Genomic DNA, 21,525 nt, shown 5'->3' with positions numbered 1-21,525 from the left:
CCCTGCCGGAAGGCAGAGTTGATCACTGTCACCAGCTCCATGACCTCCTTGACCTTCATCTGCACCAATCTGCCTCTCTCCCCAGGTGTCCAGATGACTCCTTGGCCCCTTGGCAGTGAGAGGCAGTAGGGGAGCCTTTGGGCCTGGTGTGGGCGTGGGGATTCCCTGAGGTCCCTTAAATCTGGCAGAAAAGCAGGCAGCACAGTCCCCACCCAGGGACACTTGACCCATGACTACTTCTCCCCTAGATCTGTATTCTCCGTGGCCATGTCCTGTTGTCTCTGCCCCTCTCCTCTCCCTCCCCACCACCCAGCACCAGCTGGGGAGCAAACAGTTCTCCCCTCCAGGGATGGGCGAGATCACTCTCTGGGTGAGACAGGGGACCCTCGATTCCTGAGGCTGTATGCATTTTTCTACCTATGCCACCGTTACACCCCCGCCCAAGGGGCCATGTGCTTTGCTGACCCTCACATCTCCCATGGGACCTCCTGTTTCAACCCCATCCCTGACTTGCTGGGCGACTTTGGGCAAATTATTGCCTTCTTTCTTGTCTGAGTTTCTCCCAGTTGTGAAGTGGGGCGAGTACTCTCTGCCCCTCCCTGGCTCCCAGGGGACCTGCAGGGATAAGCCAGATAATAGCGGGGAACTGATTTGGAGGAAGCTATCGAGAGCTAAGCGAGAGGTATCAGTACTGGCCTGTGTTTACAGGGGCGTGGACCTTGGGTTCCCAGCCTCCTGAGGCTTGGGACCAGCCCTGACAGCTTCTTGGCCTGGCTCCTGTCTCCTTTGTCCCACTTCCAGAGAAAGGACAGAAACTGAACCTAGGAGTCTGGTCGTCTGCGGAAGATGAGACGTCAGAGCAAAAAGGTTGGGGCTTAGGCCTCCTGGCCCAGCTCTGAGCCCAACCACTGGCTGTGTGACCTTGGGTCAGTCACTGCCCCTCTCTGGGCCCCAACAACTTGACTCTGACAGCCTCCCCCAGCTGTGCATTCAGGGGGCCCTAGAGCCTGTAACCTGAGGTAAATACCATAGTTTTGGGATAGAAATGATCTTGCCATCTTGTCCATGTTCTTTACTATTCATAGACCACTATGGGATCTCCGGGGACCAGAGACTAACCCTGGTCAACCTGGTTAACCTGGGGTCATAAACTGGTTGCAAAGGGGATCATGCAGGAAAGGGTAAGTGGGTCAGAGAAAACCCACTGGGAAGACAACCCCAAATTAATGAGTGGTCAACAGTGTAATCCTTTGTATTCCATCGGTGTTTGATCGTCCCTTGAACCTCGAGCCTCTCCCTCCACATGTAAAACCCAGCCTGGGCCTCTCCTCAACCCCTAGCTCTCTGTGGCGAGGGTGCTGGCTCTCCTTCTCTTCCCCACTACTCCCACAGCAGCCTCCAGCCCCACTCTGCTCCCAGCCCCCGCTAGGTGTTTCCACCTGGCTCCTTAACCATCCATGATGGTCAGCTGTCTCCTCACTCCCAGCATCCTTTCACAGCTGGCTGTGAAACTCCTTGCCTTTGAGCTCTCTCTTCCTGGGTCTCCTCTCTGCCCCTCCGACCACTTTCTCCTCCTCTGCTTCCTCTTCTCCAGGAAGAGGCTCTGTCCTCACTTTCTTCTCTCCTTTCTAGGTCCATGCTCTCTCTCCCACAGTAATCTCCCCTCTCCCCGTGTTTCACCCTCACACCACATACTCCCAAGTCCAGGAGCTCCAGCCCCGCCACCAGGCCCACACCCTCACCTCTGGAGTGTTCGGGCCGCACCAAGACACACCTGCTGCTGGAACACAGAACTAGGTGTTGGGCCCAAAGACTGCAAGATTCGTATGTTTTTGCCTCGTTCCTAGACCTATTTTATGTTCCTTCTTGCTTTTTCTTTTTTAAAAAATCTTGTTCCTACTTTATACTCATGTTATCTCATAGTTTATAGACCCCTTTAAATTGCCTTTAAATCCTTCCCCAGTGAGGCAAGGCAAAAGCAAACAAAAACTAAGTAACCAACAATAAAATCAATAAAACTAGTTTTCATCTGGTACCTGCTGGCCATCTGGTAACTTCTGCCTAGTTCTCCTGAAGCTCCTCCACTGGACCCTGTTCCTGCAGGTGGCACTGCCAGACTCCCGGGACAGAAAACCTGAAGGATCCACTGACTCAGTTTCCTCTGGGCACAAGCCGGTCACCACGTCCCAAAGCTTCTCCCTTCCTCAGATCTCCAGACACACGCTCCCCTTTTCCATCCCCACTGTCTCTGTCCCACCTCAGAGCTTCGTGGTCTGATGATTTGTTTCTTTCCAAAACAGATCTCAAGACTTTTTCACAAAATAACTTTTTCTTATTACACGAGCAATAGACACTCATAGAAAATTTAGAAAATGAAGGTTGACAAAAAGAAGAAAATGAAAACCACCATTTTGTTCTCAAGAGAGAAGACACTTTGAACTTTTCGGTAAATATCTTTTTTCAGTTTTGTTTCTCTAAAACATACAGCCTTAAAGAAGTTTTTGTTGTTGGTTTTGTTTTAGCCTCATAACAAGGGGCCTCTCGATTTCTCTCCCAGTCTATGTTCTTGGTCTTCCTGGTTCTGGGCTCTGCTGATAGAACCCCTGGGAGCCACTGCAGGTTGAGGAGGGGAGAAGGTGCTCCCGGAGAGTCCGGGCAACCCCCTCCTCCCCCGAGGCTGACTCAGGCTTCCTGGTTTGGGGCTTCAGGTGGTGCTTTTGACCGCAGCCCCTCCCAGGGGGAGCTGGGAAGTGCTTTCCCAGGCTTCAGTTAGCTGTGGTGGGTGGAGAAGGGAGTGGTCTTGTGCAATAGGGTAAACCGCTCCTCATTCAGGGCTGTTTGTTTAAGTGGGCAGGGATGGGTTTGGGAGAAACAACCCAGGTTTTGTCACTGTTTACTTGAACTGTTTGGACAAAGAAGTTTTGGAGAAAAACTCTCCCATATAAGGAGGGCCAGGTGGGTTATAAGGGATAAGATGCTGCGTGTCCCAAAGTTAAAGGCTCGAGGGCGCAGGCCAGCACTAACCTTGGGAGCCACAGGGAGGGAGGGGGTTGGGGACGGTGAGTGCAAGAAGGGCTCAAGAGGACCTAGCGCCCAAATTGCTGCAGGAATGTGGGCCCCTGAGATTGCCAGTATCCCAAGTTTTCACAAGAAGCTAGAAATACGGATTTTTTTAAAATAAAGTTTCCTAACTCTTTAAATGTTAGTAACTAATTACAGAAATTTAACCACTGTTTGGGTCACAGCCCCATTGGCTGCCAGTGTGCAACCTTTCCAACAAGCCTTTACTTACTGCACATCTGCTGTGTACTTCACATAGGTTACTCTGCCTAAGTTACTCAGTGTGGATTCCTCCTCCTTTCCCTCATTCCTGCGTTGCGACCTTTAGTGATATAGCTGACTTACCTGTCCACTCCTTAAAGCTGAGTTTGGAGAACTCCTTCCCCTGTCTCCCTGCTCAAATCCCCAGTGCCCACCAACGTGACCTCTACCCACCAACCTCCCAGCTTTTCCTCCCAATGCTTGAGCCAAACAGAGCAGCTTGCTGACCCCAATCAAAGCAAGACCCATGACCTCCACTGCCCAGATTTTGCTCACTCTGATTTTGTTATGCCTGGAACACCCAGACCCACCTGCTCATTTCATTTTGTACCTCCTTCATGCAGCCCTTTCTCAATCTCCTCCTAATCTCCATGGCTTGACCAGCCTCTGTTTTATTCAACAGCCATTTGTGGGATATCTTGTATACGCAAGTAGATCCTGGCATGGTGGATGCTAAGGTAAATAAGACCTGGTCCCCATCTCTGCCCCGAGGTGCCTCATCCCAGTGAGGGCAGACAAATGCTAACATGGGCCATACATGTGTGACAGAGCTGTGTACAGAGGATGGAGAGGACAGGGATAAACTCTGGGGAAAAGGGGAGGCTCTTTGAACTGGATCACGGAGTAAGTAGGAGCTTTCCAGGGGCAAAGAAGTATTTGAGATAGAGGTAACTGCCTGTGCAAAGGAATGGAAATGTGACAGTTTTGAGACTAGGAGTTACTTGGGTAGGGATGGAGCAGAGGGACAGCTGGGGAAGTCTCAGTGGTTTGGGGACCAAGTTGTTTTGTTACGGTATTTGCATTCCTTACGCCAGCACTCCAGAGTGGAAGCTGCAGAAGAGCAGGTGCTGCATCTTAGCTTTCATTGCTCCACACCTGCCACCTGCCTCGGGGTGTGTACTCTGGATCAAAACCTTGTAGCAAAGACAGTGCTTAGCAGTGGTGAGAGCACCCCCTAGTGGCCTCTGTGCAATCCCACCTCCTGTCACCCAGCTGACCCAGCCATGCCCTCCATCCGAGCAGCTCTTCCTGGAGAAGGTGCTTCGTCTGCCATGGTCTCACCTCAACTCCACCCCTCCCTAAGAGAAGGATGTCCCCTTTGGTCCAACACTTATTAACCTCTTATTCTGTGCTGATTACTCTTCTAGGCATTGGGACACAGAATTTACCTCAGCCCTGGAAGTGCTCATAGAGAACCAAGGGATAATGAGGGTTGTTCCCAGTCCTGGGGGCGGGGGGAACCCAGAGGGATGGAGCCCATTTTGAGCCTCGATGGAAAGATGAATGGCTAGTAAAGTAGGAAGAAAAAATGCAGTGCCCCATGAAATGGGAACAGCCAAAGCACGGGAATGGGCCCCACCTCCTGCTGTCTACTCAATGTTTATTGAACCACTACCATTTACTAAGGTCATAGAGGATGTGTGGGGTGCCAGAGACGCATAGGTGACTAAGATGCCATCTGCATCTCCAGGAGTCCACAACCCAGCGGCAAGACAGGTAAGTGAACAGAACGGAAAAGGGGGCGTACTCTTTGTTGAGCATCCTGTTAGCAGACACAGGGATGTGGAGCAGGGCATTCCCCAGAGCCGGGTGTGAGCTGTGTGTGTGTGCGGGAGGATTTCAGGAATGAGAACTGGAGTTTAGGCTGAAAGATGAGAAAGAGGGAGGTGGTCCAGGCTGAGTACAACAGATACAAGAACACAGAGGTGAGAGGTTACCCATCAAAAGGAGGCCCATCCTGAGCTTCTTGTAAAGTTCTGCATCTTAATCTGGGTGCTGGGCTCCTGGGTGTGTGCAGTCATGGAAATTCATTGAGCTGTACATTTACCTTGCTTGCACTTCAGCCCTTTAAAAGGAGCCCCCAACCTCCTGCATCGCCATTTTATTTTTCTGTAGAGCACTTATCACAATCTAAAAGTACTTCTTTTCTAAGACTAGACTCTGGCGCCATAATGTTAGGGTTTGAATCAGTCCTCTCTTACCAGCTCTAGGACCTTAGGGACTGAAATTTGCTGAGTCAGTTTCCTCACCTGTAAAACGAGGATAATAGAGGTACCTTCATCCCAGGGCAGTGTGCTGAGGCCATCTCCTGAGAGACGTACAGCACTTACATGGGGTTTCCAATGTGCTGATCTTGACCATACCAAATTTCTAATGACTGGTGTTGCCTGGCTCAGAGGCACTCAATAGTTTGTTGAACAAATGAAGAAACGAATTCAAAGGATGATTTTTTTTTTTTTTTTTTGGCCCCAGGAGGTAGCTCAGACAGAGGGGTGCGGGTTGGAGGGGAGCACCTCAATTAAAGGCTCCTTCCTGGGCAGGAGCTCAGAGCCTGGGGAGCAGCTACACTCCTGTGAAGAAGCAAAGGCTTCGATGGGTGGCCACATGGGACCCTGTCCCCAAACCAAAAGGAGTAGACATAAGAATCAGGGTTCAAGCCTGTACACTCTCCCTCCCCTGCCATCCTTAACTACACACTGCAGTTAAAACTGGCCTCAGCTACTGAACAGGCTCATTGACAAGCTCAAGCCAGGAAGAAACAGTGCCCCAGCCTCCCTAGGCCCCCTACTTCCACAGCCCTCTGTCCCCTCCCCTCCCTTCTTCTCCCCCTCCTCCTCTTCTCTTCCCTCCCCTCTGGTGGTCAGACTTGGCACTTCTCCCTGCCCCCAGGGGCCAGGGCTAGGACAGTTTCGGGAAGGGTGGGAAAACCTGCTAAACAGGGTGACCAAAGCCTGAACCGGTTGGACAGGGCGGCCCCATCTCCCCCCAGCAGCACTGTCCCTCTCCTGGCCCACAGAGCAGAGGCAGGAGACTCACAGAACAAATCGTTTTATTACACTGAGGGTGGAATGGGGCCTGTGGGAAGTAGGGGAGTGGGTGGGGGTGGGAGTGTGATGTCGGAGTGCCCCGGGGGGTGGGGGAGGATACAGAGGATCTGGCTCTGTGGGCCAGGTTGGGGCTCACTCTTGGGGGAAGGGGAAGAGGAGGCAGGCACTAGAGAGCCACTTTCCACTCCTCTCACCCAGCCCCGTGGCATTAAATAAACAAAAAGCAACTCTGTACAACAAAACATACAGGGAAGTCCTTCTCCCCAGCCCTGGACTGTGCAGAGTGGGAGGGGCAGCTCTGGAGGATGGGTTGGGCCCTCCAGCTTGTGATGCCACCCCAGGCCCCTTCCCAAGGCCATGCGGTGGGGGCAGGCAGCTTTGAACAGGAAGCAAATCTTCCTCTGAAATCCTAGGCCAACAGGTCAACCGTGTGTGGGACTCCTGGCTCAAAGGTTTTCTGCGTCTCTCAGACCCTTGAGCATTCTCAGGAACAAGCAGCCTGAGCTTAGCTGAGACACCTCCAAGCCAGGCTTGAGCCCTGGTCTTGGAGGCAGAATGGGTCTGGGAAACAGGCTGGAGGTATACAGTCTCAAAGTCTTCCCCAGCCCAGGCCTCCATCTCGGCAAGGAGGAAACAGGGCCAGGTGAGAGCTGGCGAAAGCCCTCGAGAGCCCCTGGCTCAAGGGCCAAGGCAGCCCCTGGCTCAGAGGGGTCGGGTCGTTTGGTAATAGACCAGGTGCTCCATGTCCTCGGTGGTGGAGACCTTGGAGCTGGTGGGGGTAGGAGGTGGGGGATGGCCGTGGCCGTGTCTGTGGAAGCCCTTCCTCTGGTTCTTGAAGAAGCAATAACCCAGGATGGCTACCACCACCACGATGCAGGTGCCCAGCAGGACTGCGATGGCCACTTCCATGGAGCCTGGGGGAGGAAGGGGCTGACTGCAGCGTTCCCAGAACCTGCTTAGTTCTGACACCCACCCCTACTCTGTATCGAAGGGACCAAGGCAAGTGGATGCCGGGTGTGGAAGGACCTCTGGCCCTCGGGCAGCTGAACAGCTCCATTGAGAGCTCAGTGGGAGGGATTCTGATGGGCCTCGGTCTCAGCTCCAGGTTGCTCTCCTTGCAGGCATCACAGGGAGGGGCCTGGGACTCTGATGGCACACCCCTAGCACGTGCATTTTTATGCTTCTCCCTTGCCCATGGCAGGTATCACTATTGATTGTGGTGCTCTGTCCCTTTAGCCAACCTCAGGATCCTTCTCAACACAGGTTTAGGCAGTCACAACCAATTGTGTGGAGTTGATCCCTGAGTTGATACCTAATTCAGTGGTGACAGGGCGGACTGGGGCTTACCTGTGTTGGGAACGGGGCTTTCCCGCCGAAGACCAAACACATCCTTCTCTACAAAATGATAGGGGGAGAAACAAGTCAATCTGAAGGGCTCAGAGACTCAGCCACTCCTCAGCAGTGCCCCAGACCCCCCCACTGCCATCCTCTCCCACCCCCATTCCAGCTGCTCTGAGGACGAGGTGTGACCAGCCCAGGCCTTGGGACACAGCCCAGTGTTCTAGTGCTCCAGCTAAGCCCTTCCCCTCCCCATCTTCTTCCCCCACTGCCCGGCTCACTGGAGATGCCACGACAGGACTCAAGGCACTGCTCCTCCTCCTCAAAGTTGTTCTTGTTGCCATAACAACCGCCATAGGTAAAGCGGGCGCAGCGTTCAGTGAAGGGGTTATAGTACCAGCGTGGGATGCTCTCCAAGCAGAGGCCGGTGTCTGGCAGGTCCACGCAGTGGCCTGGGGGGTAAAGAGCAGGCAAAGGGGGGAGTGTCCACAAGGCATCCCTGCCACCACCAGGCTCCACATGGCTGCTGCATGTCACCTCCCAAGCCACCTCATGCTGAGGATGGCTGTGACTCAGTGAGGGCCTCAGGGGCCCCAGAAATATTTGGCCCATCTGCAGTGTTGCCAGAAGCAAGGGAATAAATCCAGGAGAGTAATCTTAGGCCCAGAATTACCCTAGGCTGACTCACATAACTATATCTTTTTCAATTTTCTTTCAGCATTCCTGATTATATCAAGGACTTGGTTTTCTCTCTATCACTGGATGGTCTAACTTTTAACAAAGAAAGCTCAGGATCTGGGCCTTGGCAGGCAACATTGTCCAGCTAGAATTGATTACCATGTTTCATTGTACTTTTTTAAATAGTCAGTCTCAATTTGTGGCACATAATAGAGGCTTTCCATTTATGGTAGTTATGTAACATTTCCTTTATAATACAGTAAGTTAAACCAGTAACATCTCAGCGACACGTGGGTATGACTAAATTTCTGAAGGTGTTAAGAGGATGTCTGATGCTTGGGAAACACAGAAGGAAAGCCCAGGAGGCGCGCCCAGCCTGGTACACCCAGCAGGCCCGTTTGGTATGTTGATGGGATGAGTGAGGACGGCAGTGGAGCCCTGACCCAGGGGACCTGTGCCGGAGCTCACCTTTGTCTCTGGGGAAATGGATCCTCTGGAGTTTATCAAAGTCACTGGTATCTGCAAAGATGAAAGATCAGAGACTCAACAAGGGTCTCTCAGAGGGGCAGGGCAAGCGGTCCAGCCCTCCCCGCGGCTGCCCACCGCCCCTCCATCTCCCAGGCCTCACATTTTTCACAGGTGGCCTCGTCGGAGGCGTCGGGGCAGTCGGGAGTGTCGTCACACTCCAGGAAGCTGTCGATGCAGCAGCCATCGCTGCAGCGGAACTTGCTGGAGTGACAGGTGCCAGAGCACACTGGGTGGGGGCAGGACGGGGCAGTGGGTGAGGTCAGGCTCCAGCAGAGGCCAGCAAGTACCAAGGGTCCATCATCTACTTGGCCCTTTCTACCCTAATGCGACAGCATGACCCAACCCCTGTTCCCTTTCCACCCCCGCCCCCCAAACCCTGCTACACGCAAAATGGGCAGACCCAGATTAGGAGGATGCTGGGCTGCAAGGGGTGGGTTGTTTGTGGTCCTCCACATCCTATGAGGGTAGGACTGGTTTGGGCCAAGGCAACATGGTCAGGGCCTAGACCTGATAAGGGCTGGAGGGCTGGCAGGGGTGAGAGGAATAGGGAAAGGAGCAAAGCCCACCTGGATGGTGCCTTTCCACTGAGGGGCCTAGGAGAGAAAAACCAAGAAGTGAGAGTAGGCAGGGCCAGGCCCCGAAGGGCGAAGGGATGAGCTGACAGGGGCCTGGGGACAGGAGACTCCCCCACCCACCTCCCTGACCTGTGACGAGGTAACACCTACCCTGGGGGAAAGTGACCTGAGCCCCAACACTGCTTTGCAAAGGCCCACCTTGCACATTGCGGCAGGCGAGCTTGCACTCTTCTTCCCAGAGGTAGTTGTTCTTGTTGCCCAAGCAACCCCCATAGACAAAACTCTTGCAGATCTGTTCCGTGGGGTCGTAGTACCAGCGGGGGAAGGAGCCTCGGCAGCGGCCCACCTTGCTGGATGCGAGGCAGTATTCTGGAGGGAGGAAAGCTGGTGAGGGGGTCTGCGGGCCCAGTCAACTGAGGTAGGGGGTGGCTCCTAGTGCTACTTCCCACCCCCTTCCTCACCTTCTGTCTGCTTGGTGGACAGCACGGTGACTGTGACATTGGACGTGCTCTCTGGCTGCTCTGAGCCGGCCACTGTCAGCTGGAACACATAGCTGCCTTCCTTGAGTCCCCACAGCTCCACCTGGTCCGGGTCATTCCTCTACACACAGGAGTGGCCATCAGGCTGGGACCCCTCGATGCCCCTGGGCTGCCCCAGGTCCCCCTAGCCAACCCCCCACCCCCACTGGGGAGAGCAGAGGGACTTGGTATTAAGTGTATCCTCAGCTCCTATCCACCCCACCCTGTCTGGAGCCACGGGTTGGCTGATGGCCTCAAAAAAGGGGCCCTGGAGAGCTGAGGTGAGGGTCAGGGAGCCAGCCCAGTGTCTCACCTCTACCCGGACATCTGTGTCACCCTGCAGTAGGTGCCAGTCTGTGTTCTCACTCTTCAGCATGAGGGGTTCCTGGGGCTGTACCTTCAAGTCTATGCCTGCCAAGCTCTTGGGGATCCCGGACCCTGAGAGGAAGGTGAGATAAGGTGAGGTATTCATTCTCACTGAATGGACAGGATCTCTCCTAGGGTGAGGGGTTGGTGCCGTATGGGTGACCTAGACCAACCTGAGACTTGGCAGCCTGCACAGGGGTACAGATGGGCGTTCACAACCAAACCACCTTCTTGTCCTCTATTTAGATATATTATACTACGACGTTTTTATGTTGTAAAACCAACTTTCTGAAGCAAATTACCGAGCAACATTGCCATCTGATCCCATTTAGGGAGAAAAAAAAAAAAATATATATATGCACATATATTTGGAAGGGGGGCTTTTCCTGTTTTCTATAATAAGCAGGTACTTGTGATAATTGCTTTAAAAAGTTAGTAACAACACTTTTGAAAAGCCAGATAAGTTAATGTGTAATTAACACCATCACCCCTTACTCTGTGGCCTAGATCACTGCTGAGAAACCCATCTGGATAGAGGCCTTAAGCACAGAGTCCCCAGGCTGTGCCGTGTCAAGCCTGGGTGTCCCAGGATGATTGGCCACGGAGGAGGATGCCTCTGCCATCTCAGACAGACTCAGCCTCTAGTTACAAGAGGACCCAAGGGAACCATGCCCTCCCTCGACCAGAGGGTACCCGTGCCTGAGGCTTCCTCGAGTCTCAGGTTAGGGCTGGAGAGAGAAACAGCACAAAGCAGGATTCCTGCCTGCAGTGGGTTGAATGGTGCCCCCCTCCCCAAAATGTCCGTGTCCAATCTCCAGAATTCATTAATTGACCTTATTGGGGAAAAAAAAGGTCTTTGCAGAATTAATTGATTTAAGCATCTCCACATGAGACAATCCTGGATTGGCTGGGTAGGCCCTAAATCCAATGACAAGTGCCTTTAGAAAAGAGAAGGCAGGGAAGGTAAAGAAGGCTGTGTGAAGACAGCAGGAGACTGCAGTGATGCAGCCAGGAGCCAAGGAATGGCTGAAGCCACCAGAAGCTGGAGGAGGCAAGGAAGGATTCTCCCCCAGGGTTTTCAGAGGGAGCGTGGCCCTGCTAATACCTTGATTTTGGGCTTCTGGCCTCCAGAACTATGAGACAGTACATTTCTGTTGTTTTAAGCCACCCAGGTTGTAGTAATTTGGTACAGTGGCCCTAGGAAACTGACACATGCCCTTGAGGGTGTTATGGGCCACTTAGGCAGAGAAGACCCAACAGCATGAGGCAACATGGGACAAAAGACCCAACAAGATGAAGGGATTTGTGGTACATAAACGAGACAGGAAATGGATGTTCAGAGAAGGGAAAGACAGTGGCAAGTCAGAGGGAAAAGGCGAGGCTTGTGAAGAAGACAGAAGGGATTTTTTGATTCTTTTGTTTTTAAATTTGTTTGGTTGTAGGGGAGAATGTTCTGTGTTGCAGATGACAGCAGAAAACGTGATGAACCAAAGCAACGAGCCAGGAATTTGCAAGGCTGGTTTGGTGGACGTTAAGGAGACCAGCCTGCCTGGAATAGACCTCCAAGGGCCCTGGATGCTGGGTCAGGGCATGTGGACGCACCAGGAGTGACATTCAAATATTTAACAACTGGTGATACAGGAAGGAAACAGACACTGGCTGTGAACAGTAGCACAAAGTCCTTGCAGCCATGGCTGCACTAGACATTGACCTCCTAGATGCCAGGTCGAGGTCCAGGAGTCCTAAGGGAGGGGTCAAGGGCCCAGGCAGCAGGGAAACTCCTGAGCTCCAGTCAGCATCTGTTTACCTATCTGTTTGGAATTATTCCTCTGGGGCAAGGAGGCTGGCCAGTGGACCAGTGCAGGGGTTCAAGGTAGATGCAACAGGAGTGATCTAAAGTAAGGGACAGCTGAGAGATGGAAAGGAGGATGTGAGAAACAATTCTGGGCAGACGCTTCAGGCTTCCGTGACTGACAGGTGCTGGGAACTGGGGAAGGAGAGCCAGGGCAAGAGCGGAAGGGAAACCAGGTAGAGCAGGAACATGTGGGTTTTAGTCAGAGAGAAGTTGAATTTGAGGGAGGGAAAACCATCCAGAGGGGAGGTGCACAGTGGGAGCTCCAGAGAAGCCAGAGATGGAGAAAGATCTGGAGTCATTAACAAAGCTGCCCCTTGTTGAAGTGTGCCTGGCACCAGGCTAGGTACTTTACCTGCAGCATCTCCATTAGGGGTTGCCAAACTACGGCCCATGGGCCACATCTAGCCCACCACCTGTTATATTTTTAAATGATTGAAAAAAAATTTAAATAACACTCCGCGACATGTGAAAAGCACATAAAACTCAAATTTGTATCCATAAATTAAGATACAGATTCACCTATTTATTTACATATTGTGGATGGCAGCTTTGACATTACAATGGCAGAGCTGAGCAGTTGTAACCAACACTGTATGGCCCACAAAGCCTAAAATATTTACTATTTGAACCTTCACAGAAAGTTTGTTGACCCCGATCTACATCGCCTACCTTCCTAACCATCCTGCCACAAATGCCTTCTTTCCACATGAGAAAATTGACACCAAAGAGGTTAAGTGACTTGCTCAGGGTTGCTGAGTTTCTAAACAGCAGGGCTGGGATTTGAATCAGGTTCTTCTGACTCACGCTCTCTCCAAAACATCAAAGTGCCACACTGCAGGTCATACCTGCTTAGAGCTATGATTTTGATTGCCTTTATAATGTTACGGTTTTGTTTTTGTTTTTAGCTTAGGTAATACACGTACATAATGAAAAATTTTAAAAATACTAAAGGGTAGTGAGAATTAAGTCCCCTCTTCTTAACCCTTCAGGTTCCTCTCTCCAGAGGCATCCACTCTTACTAGTCTGGGTGTGTGTGTGTATGTGTAAATATCAAGAGAGAGAGAATTGAATTCACAAGCATGCAGGTTCTTCGTCTTGCTTTTCCCTTAACACATACTGGAAATCATTTCATAGCAACACATAACAAACTTTTTTCAGTTGCATAGTACTCCATTGTATGAATGTGCCATAATTTACAACATGTTTAAGCAGTCCACCAGTATCCTCTTAATTTGGATTCTTCCTTTCTTCCTAAGAACTAACCCATGCTGCTTCAGGGTTTATTATTATTAAAACAGCACCACAGTATCCAATTATAGGATGTGTTGACAGACACCTAGATTGTTTCCAATTCTCTGCTCTTATAAACAGTACAGTGAGTGACTGGCTGGTAAGTTGTTTTCCACATGTTTAAGTATAGCCGCAAGATTAGTTCCTGCAAGTGGAACTGTGTTGAGGGTTATGTTATGTGCATTTCAATTTTTGATGGATATTGCCAAAACTGCCCTCCACAGAGGCTCTGCGGAGGGTGTGTCAAGTGAAAGAGTGTGTTCAACGGAAGCAAAGGTAAAGAGATAATAACACCTGGTAGGAGGCTGAGTCACAGGGAGTCCTCTTTGATGAGGCAGAGGAAACAGAGTCAATAGGGGACTCACAGAGGGTGGTCCCAAAAGTGAGAAGAACAGGACACACAGTGACAGCAAAGGGATGGGAGAGGAGAGCTTCAAAGGAGAAACATGTCAGAAGGTGCAGAGGCCTCCAGGAATGAGAAAAGGGAACCAAGGTTACAGGGGTTGAGGGGAAGTAAGGCTGGGAGAGCAGGCAAGTACTTGTCTGGAACCAAACCTCAGCCTGGTGGCTTGAGGGCCCAGCAGGGGCCAGCCCCAGGCCCTGAGGTGAGAGGCCAAGCCAAGGGGGCAGTGAGCTGGGAGGAGCCCATTCCTCCCTCCTTGCATTTTTCAAAAAGTAATCAGCAGTCTGAAAGGGGAAAGAAGACAGATTACTTGGCAGTCTACTTAGCAGACAGACAGGGCTAGCCCCATCGGCCCCCAGGGTGGAAGTGGCAGCAGAGTGATATGTCAGACCTTGGGCCGAATCAGCAATGTCCACCCACAAGCAGCTGGTCCTCTCCAAGTCCCAGCCCCTAGGAGCAAGGGGCAGATGCCCTGCCCTACCACTCCCTTTGTCCCACCCCCAAGAGAGCAGAGGGCCAGAGTGGCAATAAAGCCAGCCCCTCCCCCAGCTACCAGGCCTCAGGACATCTCCAGGGCAACAGACTCCACCTTCTAAGCCACTCCTCCCTCAGAAAGTGGGGGAGAGCAGCGGAAGGGAGAGGAAGGACCCAGGTACTCAGGAGGCCCCAGGAATCTGGATTGGACCGGCCTAGCCACAGGCAGGGAAAGGGGAACAGATCGAACCACCCTGCGGGGGATTTCCCCAGTGCAAGAATCAAAAAACCCCTGAACACTCGCTTACCTTGCCTGCCTCGGTCTACCCTGGCCTAGCCTCCAGGATGCCATAATGTTTGTACCCACTTCCAACCTCTCTGGCCAGGCTTAGCTGAGAATGGACTCCCTGACATGCGCACAGCATCCTCCACTCACCCAAGCACTGCAGTGCCCTGAAATGGCTAGGGTTCATGCTAAGTCTAAGCTTTAGCCAGCTCCCCACAGGCCCCAGGAAATCTCCACGCCATCCTGAGTTGTCAGCTAGGCCAGTTAGGGGGTGGGGAGGTTTCCAGAAGAGGAAAGCCTCGTCTAGCTCTGCTCCCTGACCAGACCCCAGAGTTTTAGGCACTGGCTCAGCAGTGGGACTCCGATGGGTCTTGTCAGAGCAGGGAGGGCACAGGCATCTCAGGTCAGTTAGAGTCATCACCACCTACACTCTGCTGCTTCCTGTGGAACAGGCTCAGGCCCTGATCCAGAGGGAACCAGTGGCCCAGCCTAGCCCAGAGACAGTGTCTGCCTCCCGGAATCTCCATTCCACCTCTCCTCAGAGCTCCAGGAGAGCTATTGGGAGGACGGGGAGAAGAGCAGGCCCTTAACCAGGAAAAGGGTGGGCAGAGAAATCCCTTCTCCGCTTGCCAGAACTGAGCACCGCGACTCAGCCCCAGCCAGTCCTGGCCCCTGGGTACCCCAGTCTCTGGTTCTGTTGTCCGCTAGGCTGTCAGAGACAGGTTTTCTACCAGAAAGGTGCTCTTATGTGGAAAAGAGCACAGGAATTTTGGAGGTCCTGCCTGGGGTTGAGTCCTAGGTCTCCCATTTGTGGGCAGTGTTATCCTGGGCAAATTATTTAACATGGGAGTCAGTTTCCTAATCTAAAAAGTGGGACAACTACTAATAGCACCCTTTTCAGAGGTGGTTGTCATGATGCCTAAGTGAGAGGCTGAGTGGCACAGCAATCAGCAAACTGTAAAGTACTAATAGAGGTTATTAGTGTGACCCATCCCTGCCCTGGAGCCCCACCTGGCCAGAATAGCAGGTGGAGAGAATGGGGAACGAAGGTCTCTGGAGGGGCCCTGATCCCAGTTAACTGCTCAGTCCCAGAAGGAAAGAGGAGGAGCCCCACGTCCCACTTTGCCTTTATCCCTGGAAGTAAACAAGGTGAGCAGACAGCTTGGCTACCAGATCCTAAGCAGGAAGAGCCCTGACTGCTTACGAGTGTGCACACACACATACACTTGCCTGGAGAGATGACATCCCTTCCCTACCAGGTATACATACCATTGGGCTGACTCAGCCAGCAACCCTCCTCACCCCCACCCCAGAGCCTCTATACTGCTCCCTCCCTAGTTGGGTCACCCCCCCAGACTGGGTTTGTTTTTTATACTCTGGGGATCTGGCAGTTTTCCTCAGACCACCGAAAGTTCAATACATTGGAGGAAGGGTGCAGAGAGATGCTATAACCAATCCCAGCAGTGGAGATGGAGCCTATCCTTCACCAGGTTCACTTGATGGCCTCAAGGTGCCTAGGACAGTGCTTGTCCGGGAATACCTATCTAGTCACCAGGTGGCCTCCAGATAGTTCACTCTCTGCCCTGGCCAGGCCTATTAGGGCCAGAAGTGGGAATCCCCAGAAGCTGCCTCTTCGTTCCCATACACACATCACAGAGCACCAGCCCACTCTCCATCCTGAATTTAGGAGCCATTCTGGGCTCTAGAATGTCACCCCTCCCCATTCCTGTAGCCTGTGTCCTTCATTTACTGTTTATGCAGCCTACTTCTAAGGAGGAGTTGGGGTAGAATGGGTCTCTCCTCCTAACTCCTTTCTGATGCTGGCCTCGCGCAGGACTCCATAACCAGCCCCTTCTCTGGGTCGTCCCAAATCCACCCATCCCGCCACCCTCGTCCTTACCTACAAAGCCTTGGGTCCGCAGCTCGCGGTAAGATCGATAAACCTCCCGCCTGAGGTAGTTGATGAAACCCTCCCTGGGTGCGAACTTGCACACAAAGTTCTGTTCGTAGAGGCAGTCGATGAGGAAGCAGGAGGCGATGGCGTCCTCCCCGCCGTCGGGCTGTAACTCCACCAGCGCCAGATTGCAGTTTTCGGAGCTGCAGCAGGCATGCACGCAGTCCCGGCCGCGGCGCACGGTGAGGGAGCGCAGAAAGGTGGCCCCGTTTCTGACCGAGGCGTTGGTGTCCAGCACGAAGGCAGGCACCCCGGGGGTAAAGCGGCCCAGGCAGTTGTCTGCCGTAAGCAGACCGGGGGGCACCGGCGGTGGCCCGGCCTGGGTGCGCAGGAGGCCGATTGCGCCCAGAAGCCACACGGCGACCGCCAGAGTGCGGGCTTGGGAGAGGCAGGCCCCCGCCATCGTCCTCCCAGGGACCATAGCCCTCCTCCCCACAGGGGTCACCTTCACAGTGCGGGCTTCTGGGCTCCAAGGGTGCTAGCGACCTGAGAAAGGGGAGGGGAGGGAGGAGGAGACACCGGATCAGCCAGGAGACTTCAAGGGAGGCGGGCCGGCCGGGAGGAAGTGAAGAGGAGGACGGAGGAGCACCGTGCACCCCGGGAGTTAAGTGGGGCACGCAGGCCCGGTCCTCTTACGCACACTCCCGCGACCCAGCCACTAGACGGCTAGAGTTCACGTACCCGGACACACGCACGGGCGCAGAACAAAGGGCATGCTCCAAACCCGCTCCGCCTCCGCCTCGCTCTCCCAGACCCGGGTTACCTGCGCAGGTGAGTGGGGTGGGGCCGAGGTTCCGGTCCCGGCCTCCAGCGCGGCTCGGGACGCCGCTTCCGCCCCGATGCCTGGTGTGCTGGGGATCGGCCACCTCCTCCCCTCTGGTTTCTGGTGAAACTGAGTCAGCGCGGCCGGGGCGAGGCAGACATTAACCCCAGTGCCGCCGGCCCGCCCACGCCCGCCGAGCCTTCACCGCACCAGCTCCCGGACCGCCTGCCGCGCGTCCCCGCGATCCCCGACCCCTTCCCCGCAGCCTGGTTCCCAAAGGGGCTCATAGGCCCTGGTGCCCTGCCTCGGGCCGCGCCCCTCAAGGCTGCTCTACGCCGGCTCCACCAAGTTCAGCCTCAGGTAGGGGGGATCCCGCGCCCCAGAAGTGCACCCCTATCCCCGGAGGCCAGGACAGGACGCTCTAGCGAATCGGTCACCCAAGGGTCGGGTGCTCTGGGGCGGCTGCCTCCGGCTTTCTTTTCCAGTCGGAACCAGCTTTCTCAGACCCGTGCCTGAGGCGCAAGTGAAGCTGCTGCAGGAGGAGAAATGGGGAAAAGCCCGACGCAAATGATCTCGCTGTCATGGTCAGCCCTCGGGGACTCATTTCCATCCCGTGGCGGGAAGAGATCCCAGAAGCTGTGTGAATGCCCCTTCGGTAACCGGAATCCGGGATGCCCGTCGTCGCCGCCGCCTTTGCCAGCTCCGGAAGCCCTCCTTTCTGCCAGAGTGAGAAACTGAGGCGAATTCCCAGGGCCAGGCTTCCCTGCTTGACCCGCAGTGGTTCCTTTTTGTTGGAGGCCCTTCCTCATCTTGTACTAACATTTACGTTCGGGTCTCTGTTGGAGCTGAGTCTGTGTTAGCCTCATTGGTCGGCTACTTCCTTCCCTGGAGCTCAGAATCCCTCTCCTCTCTCACCAAGGGGATGCTCCTGGTCAGGAGCTGGCTGCTCTCTTCCAGTGAAGTGCCATCCTTGGAAGCTAGGGGTTCCTGCTCATCAAAGTAGCCGAGTTAATAAATTTCACACAACCACGGACTCCTTGCTTTTCCTGAGTGAAGAAAAGACCATTCTTAAAAATACCATTCTCTTAAAAATCATTCTTTACAGAGCAAGATTGATCCTGTTAATGCTCTCCCCAAAAAGAGACTCAAAGCCTTTCCATGATGACTTAACAACCCCCCACCCAATGGGAACAGTCTTCCTACTTTCTCTTTAAGGGCAGCTTTGCCCACTAGGTCATTGTAGCCAAACCTGCAATCATTTTCCCTGGCTGAACTGCAACATTCCCCAACTGCCCATATTGTGGATGTTGGGGTGGGAATTTGGGGTCTGTCTCCCCTTCTCTGGATTTTCTGGAGTTTTACACTATCCCAGACACAGTGGGGAACACAGAGCAAAGATGGTACACTGGGAATGAAGCCTAGGATTGTGCAGTTACTGGAAAGAAAGGATTTTGTTAAAATTTGATTCCTGTCTCCTTCAATACCTTATACACACAAGAATCCCAACACAGGAGACTATTACCTTATGGTACTATTACCACCAATTTATCATTACTTCCATCATATACACCATTACAAAAACCTGTATCTATCAAGCCCTAACAATGTCCAAACCCTGTTCCTAAGTACTTCCCACACATTGGTCCATATACTCAAAACAAACCAAGAGACCTAAACAAGCATTTATCCAATGAAGACATACAAATGGCCAATAGGCACATGAAAAAATGCTCGATATTGCTAATTATCAGAGAATAATTAGCAATTTGAATACAAATCAAAACTACAATGAGGTATCACCTCATACCAGCTAGAATGGCCATCATTTAAAAATCCACAAACGATAAATGCGTCACACCCTTTTGAAGAAAAGGGAACCCTCCTACACTGTTGGTGGGAATATAGTTTGGTGCAGCCATTATGGAAAACAGTATGGAGTTTCCTTAAAAGACTAGGAATAGACTTACCATATGATGCAATAATCTCACTTCTGGGCATATATCCCGAAGAAACTCTAATTCAAAAAGTATATGCACCCCAATGTTCATAGCACCACTATATACAATAGCCAAGACATGGAAACAACCTAAATATCCACCAACAGATGACTGAATAAAGAAGATGTGGTATATATATACACAATGGAATACTACTCAGCCATAGAAAAGAATAAAATAATGCCATTTTCAGCAACATGGATGGACCTGGAGATTGTCATTCTAAGTGAAGTAAACCAGAAAGAGAAAGAAAAATGCCATATAATATCACTCATATGTGGAATCTAAAAAATAATAATAAAGAAAAGAAAAAAGAAGACACTAGTGAACTTACCTACAAAACAGAAATAGACTCACAGGCATAGTAAACAAACTTAACGGTTACCGGGGGGAGGAAAGGGGGTGGGAAGGAATAAATTAGGAGTTCAAGATGTGCAAATACTACTATACATAAAATAGATAAAAATCAAATTTCTTCTGTATAAAAATCAAATTTCTTCTGTATAGCACAGGGAACTGTATTCAATATCTTGTAATAACCTATAATGAAAAAATATGAAAACAAATATATGTATGTATAAGTATGACTGAAATATTACACTGTACACCAGAAATTGACACACTATAACTAACTACACTTCAATTTAAAAAAAAAAAAACACCAAACAGATCATTTAGATTTATGTGTATTTTAGAATTTTACACAATGAATATGTCTTTTTTAAAACATCTCTTGAATAATATTTTTTAAAGTTTTCTAAATGATTATATATTTTACATAGCATTTTCTTAACTATATTAAATATATATGCATAGCAAAAAGACTAGAAAGAAACTTGCCAGAATGCTAGCAGTGGTGGTTTTTGTGTGGCAGGATTATGGGGAAACGTTTTAGAAAATTTAGAAATGTTTCTAAAATGAACATATTTTAACTGGGAAGGATTCCAGCTAAAAAAATTAAATAAAATAAAATGAACATGTTTTTCTTTTATTATAAAAAAAATTTAATAAGAAAAAAAGCATTTGAGAACAGCCTAGTTCTGATGGGGTCTGCCTACTGCTTATTTTATCCCACCACTGGAGCCAGGCCAGGCCAGGAGAGCAGGGCAGACACCCTCACCTCTGGCCAGGCCTGCATGCTCTTTATTTCCCCACCCTGCTATGACCCTGTGGTGCTGGTGGGTTTTCTTCCTATTTTATCTTGAACCTGGAGTTCCCTTATCTTGGGCAAACTTATTGGTGAATGGTGACATGCGCAGGTCAATGCTGAGATGGAAGAATGTAAATAAGGAGCCTTACTCTAGAACTAATGGGCATAACTCATTTGTGTGCCATCAAGCTTCACTGGGGCCATGTTGTGTGCTCATGTAGACTCTCACCAACTCCCAGTCTACAGATGAGGAAACAGGCTCAGAGAGGCCCCATGCATGAACCCATCTGTGTTCCAGTGTAGGCATTCATGAAGCTTGCATATTGCAATCCATCACCAAGTTCTGTTGGATATTACCCCCTAAATAGCCCTTCAATCTGTCCACTTCTCACTATCAACAACACTACAGCCCCCAGTCAAGCTCTACAGCAATGGCCTCCCAACTGACTTTCAGGCTTTCTGCACCCTCTGATCCTCTCTCTATTCAACAGCCAAGTTTATCTTTTGGAAACTTAAATCTGAACATGTCAGCCTTCCCAGCCATCCTTGCTTAAGATTTTGCAGTGACTTCCAGTGCTCTTGGATAGAGACAAAACTCTTGAACATGGTTCACAGGGCCCTGCCTAGATACCTCCACCCTTTCTGCCTCATAGCTCACTTTTGCCTTCCTCATCTCTTTGTTCCAGCCCCACTGATTTTTTCTAGTCTTTTGTACTCACCCTCTCTCTCCTGCCACAGGGACTTTGCCTGATCTGCCAGATCTATTCCTGCTGGTCCCTGTGCCTAGTTAACTCCTACTCATCCTTCAGAACTCAGTTCAAATACTACAACTTGGTAGGTCACATCCTCACTAGACATCCTATAGCACCTATTACCTTTTCTCCAGATCGTTAAATATGTGGCTGTTTTTCATTTATTTGATTAGTTGATTAATGTTTATTTTTACACTAGACTGTAAGTTGCATGAGGCCAGGGACTGTGTCTTTTTTGGATCACCAATTCCCAGTATTGAGCATAATCCTTGGCCTACCAGAGAAGCTGACAAAATCTTTGTTAAATGAATGAATTAATGAATGAACAAAACCCATGGACTCTTCTGATCTTTGCCTGGAAAGGCTCCCAATCCCTTCGGAAGACAGAAACAGAAGAAGGAAGGAAACACCTTAATAATTACTGCCTATCAGAGAGTATACCAGGTCAT

The 21,525-nt window shown here is 51.2% G+C and overlaps 1 protein-coding gene across 3 annotated transcripts; it reads right to left on the bottom strand.

Moving 5' to 3' along the window:
• Window positions 1-6,134: 6,134 nt before the first annotated feature.
• SPINT1 (serine peptidase inhibitor, Kunitz type 1) lies at window positions 6,135-17,317 on the bottom strand. Of its 3 annotated transcripts, none has more exons than XM_074365910.1 (11): window positions 17,178-17,317; window positions 16,361-16,900; window positions 10,100-10,224; window positions 9,730-9,868; window positions 9,467-9,637; window positions 9,260-9,286; window positions 8,794-8,919; window positions 8,634-8,684; window positions 7,769-7,939; window positions 7,497-7,544; window positions 6,135-7,063 (listed from the first exon to the last, which is right to left on the bottom strand). In XM_074365910.1, the coding sequence occupies exons 2-11, from the start codon at window positions 16,833-16,835 to the stop codon at window positions 6,852-6,854; spliced, it is 1,545 nt and encodes a 514-aa protein (XP_074222011.1). In that variant the 5' UTR covers window positions 16,836-16,900; window positions 17,178-17,317; the 3' UTR covers window positions 6,135-6,851. The 3 variants fall into 3 exon arrangements, with proteins under 3 accessions (XP_074222011.1, XP_010963632.2, XP_074222012.1); XM_010965330.3 differs by having other exon boundaries at window positions 17,096-17,211; XM_074365911.1 differs by lacking the exon at window positions 8,794-8,919 and having other exon boundaries at window positions 16,361-17,186.
• Between the last annotated feature and the right edge of the window lie 4,208 nt (window positions 17,318-21,525).

The sequence above is a fragment of the Camelus bactrianus genome, chromosome 6 (assembly GCF_048773025.1).
Source record: "Camelus bactrianus isolate YW-2024 breed Bactrian camel chromosome 6, ASM4877302v1, whole genome shotgun sequence".
NCBI classification, from domain to species: Eukaryota; Metazoa; Chordata; class Mammalia; order Artiodactyla; family Camelidae; genus Camelus; species Camelus bactrianus.
Note: the sequence above shows the minus strand (reverse complement) of the source record. Positions and strands in the feature narration are given on the sequence as shown.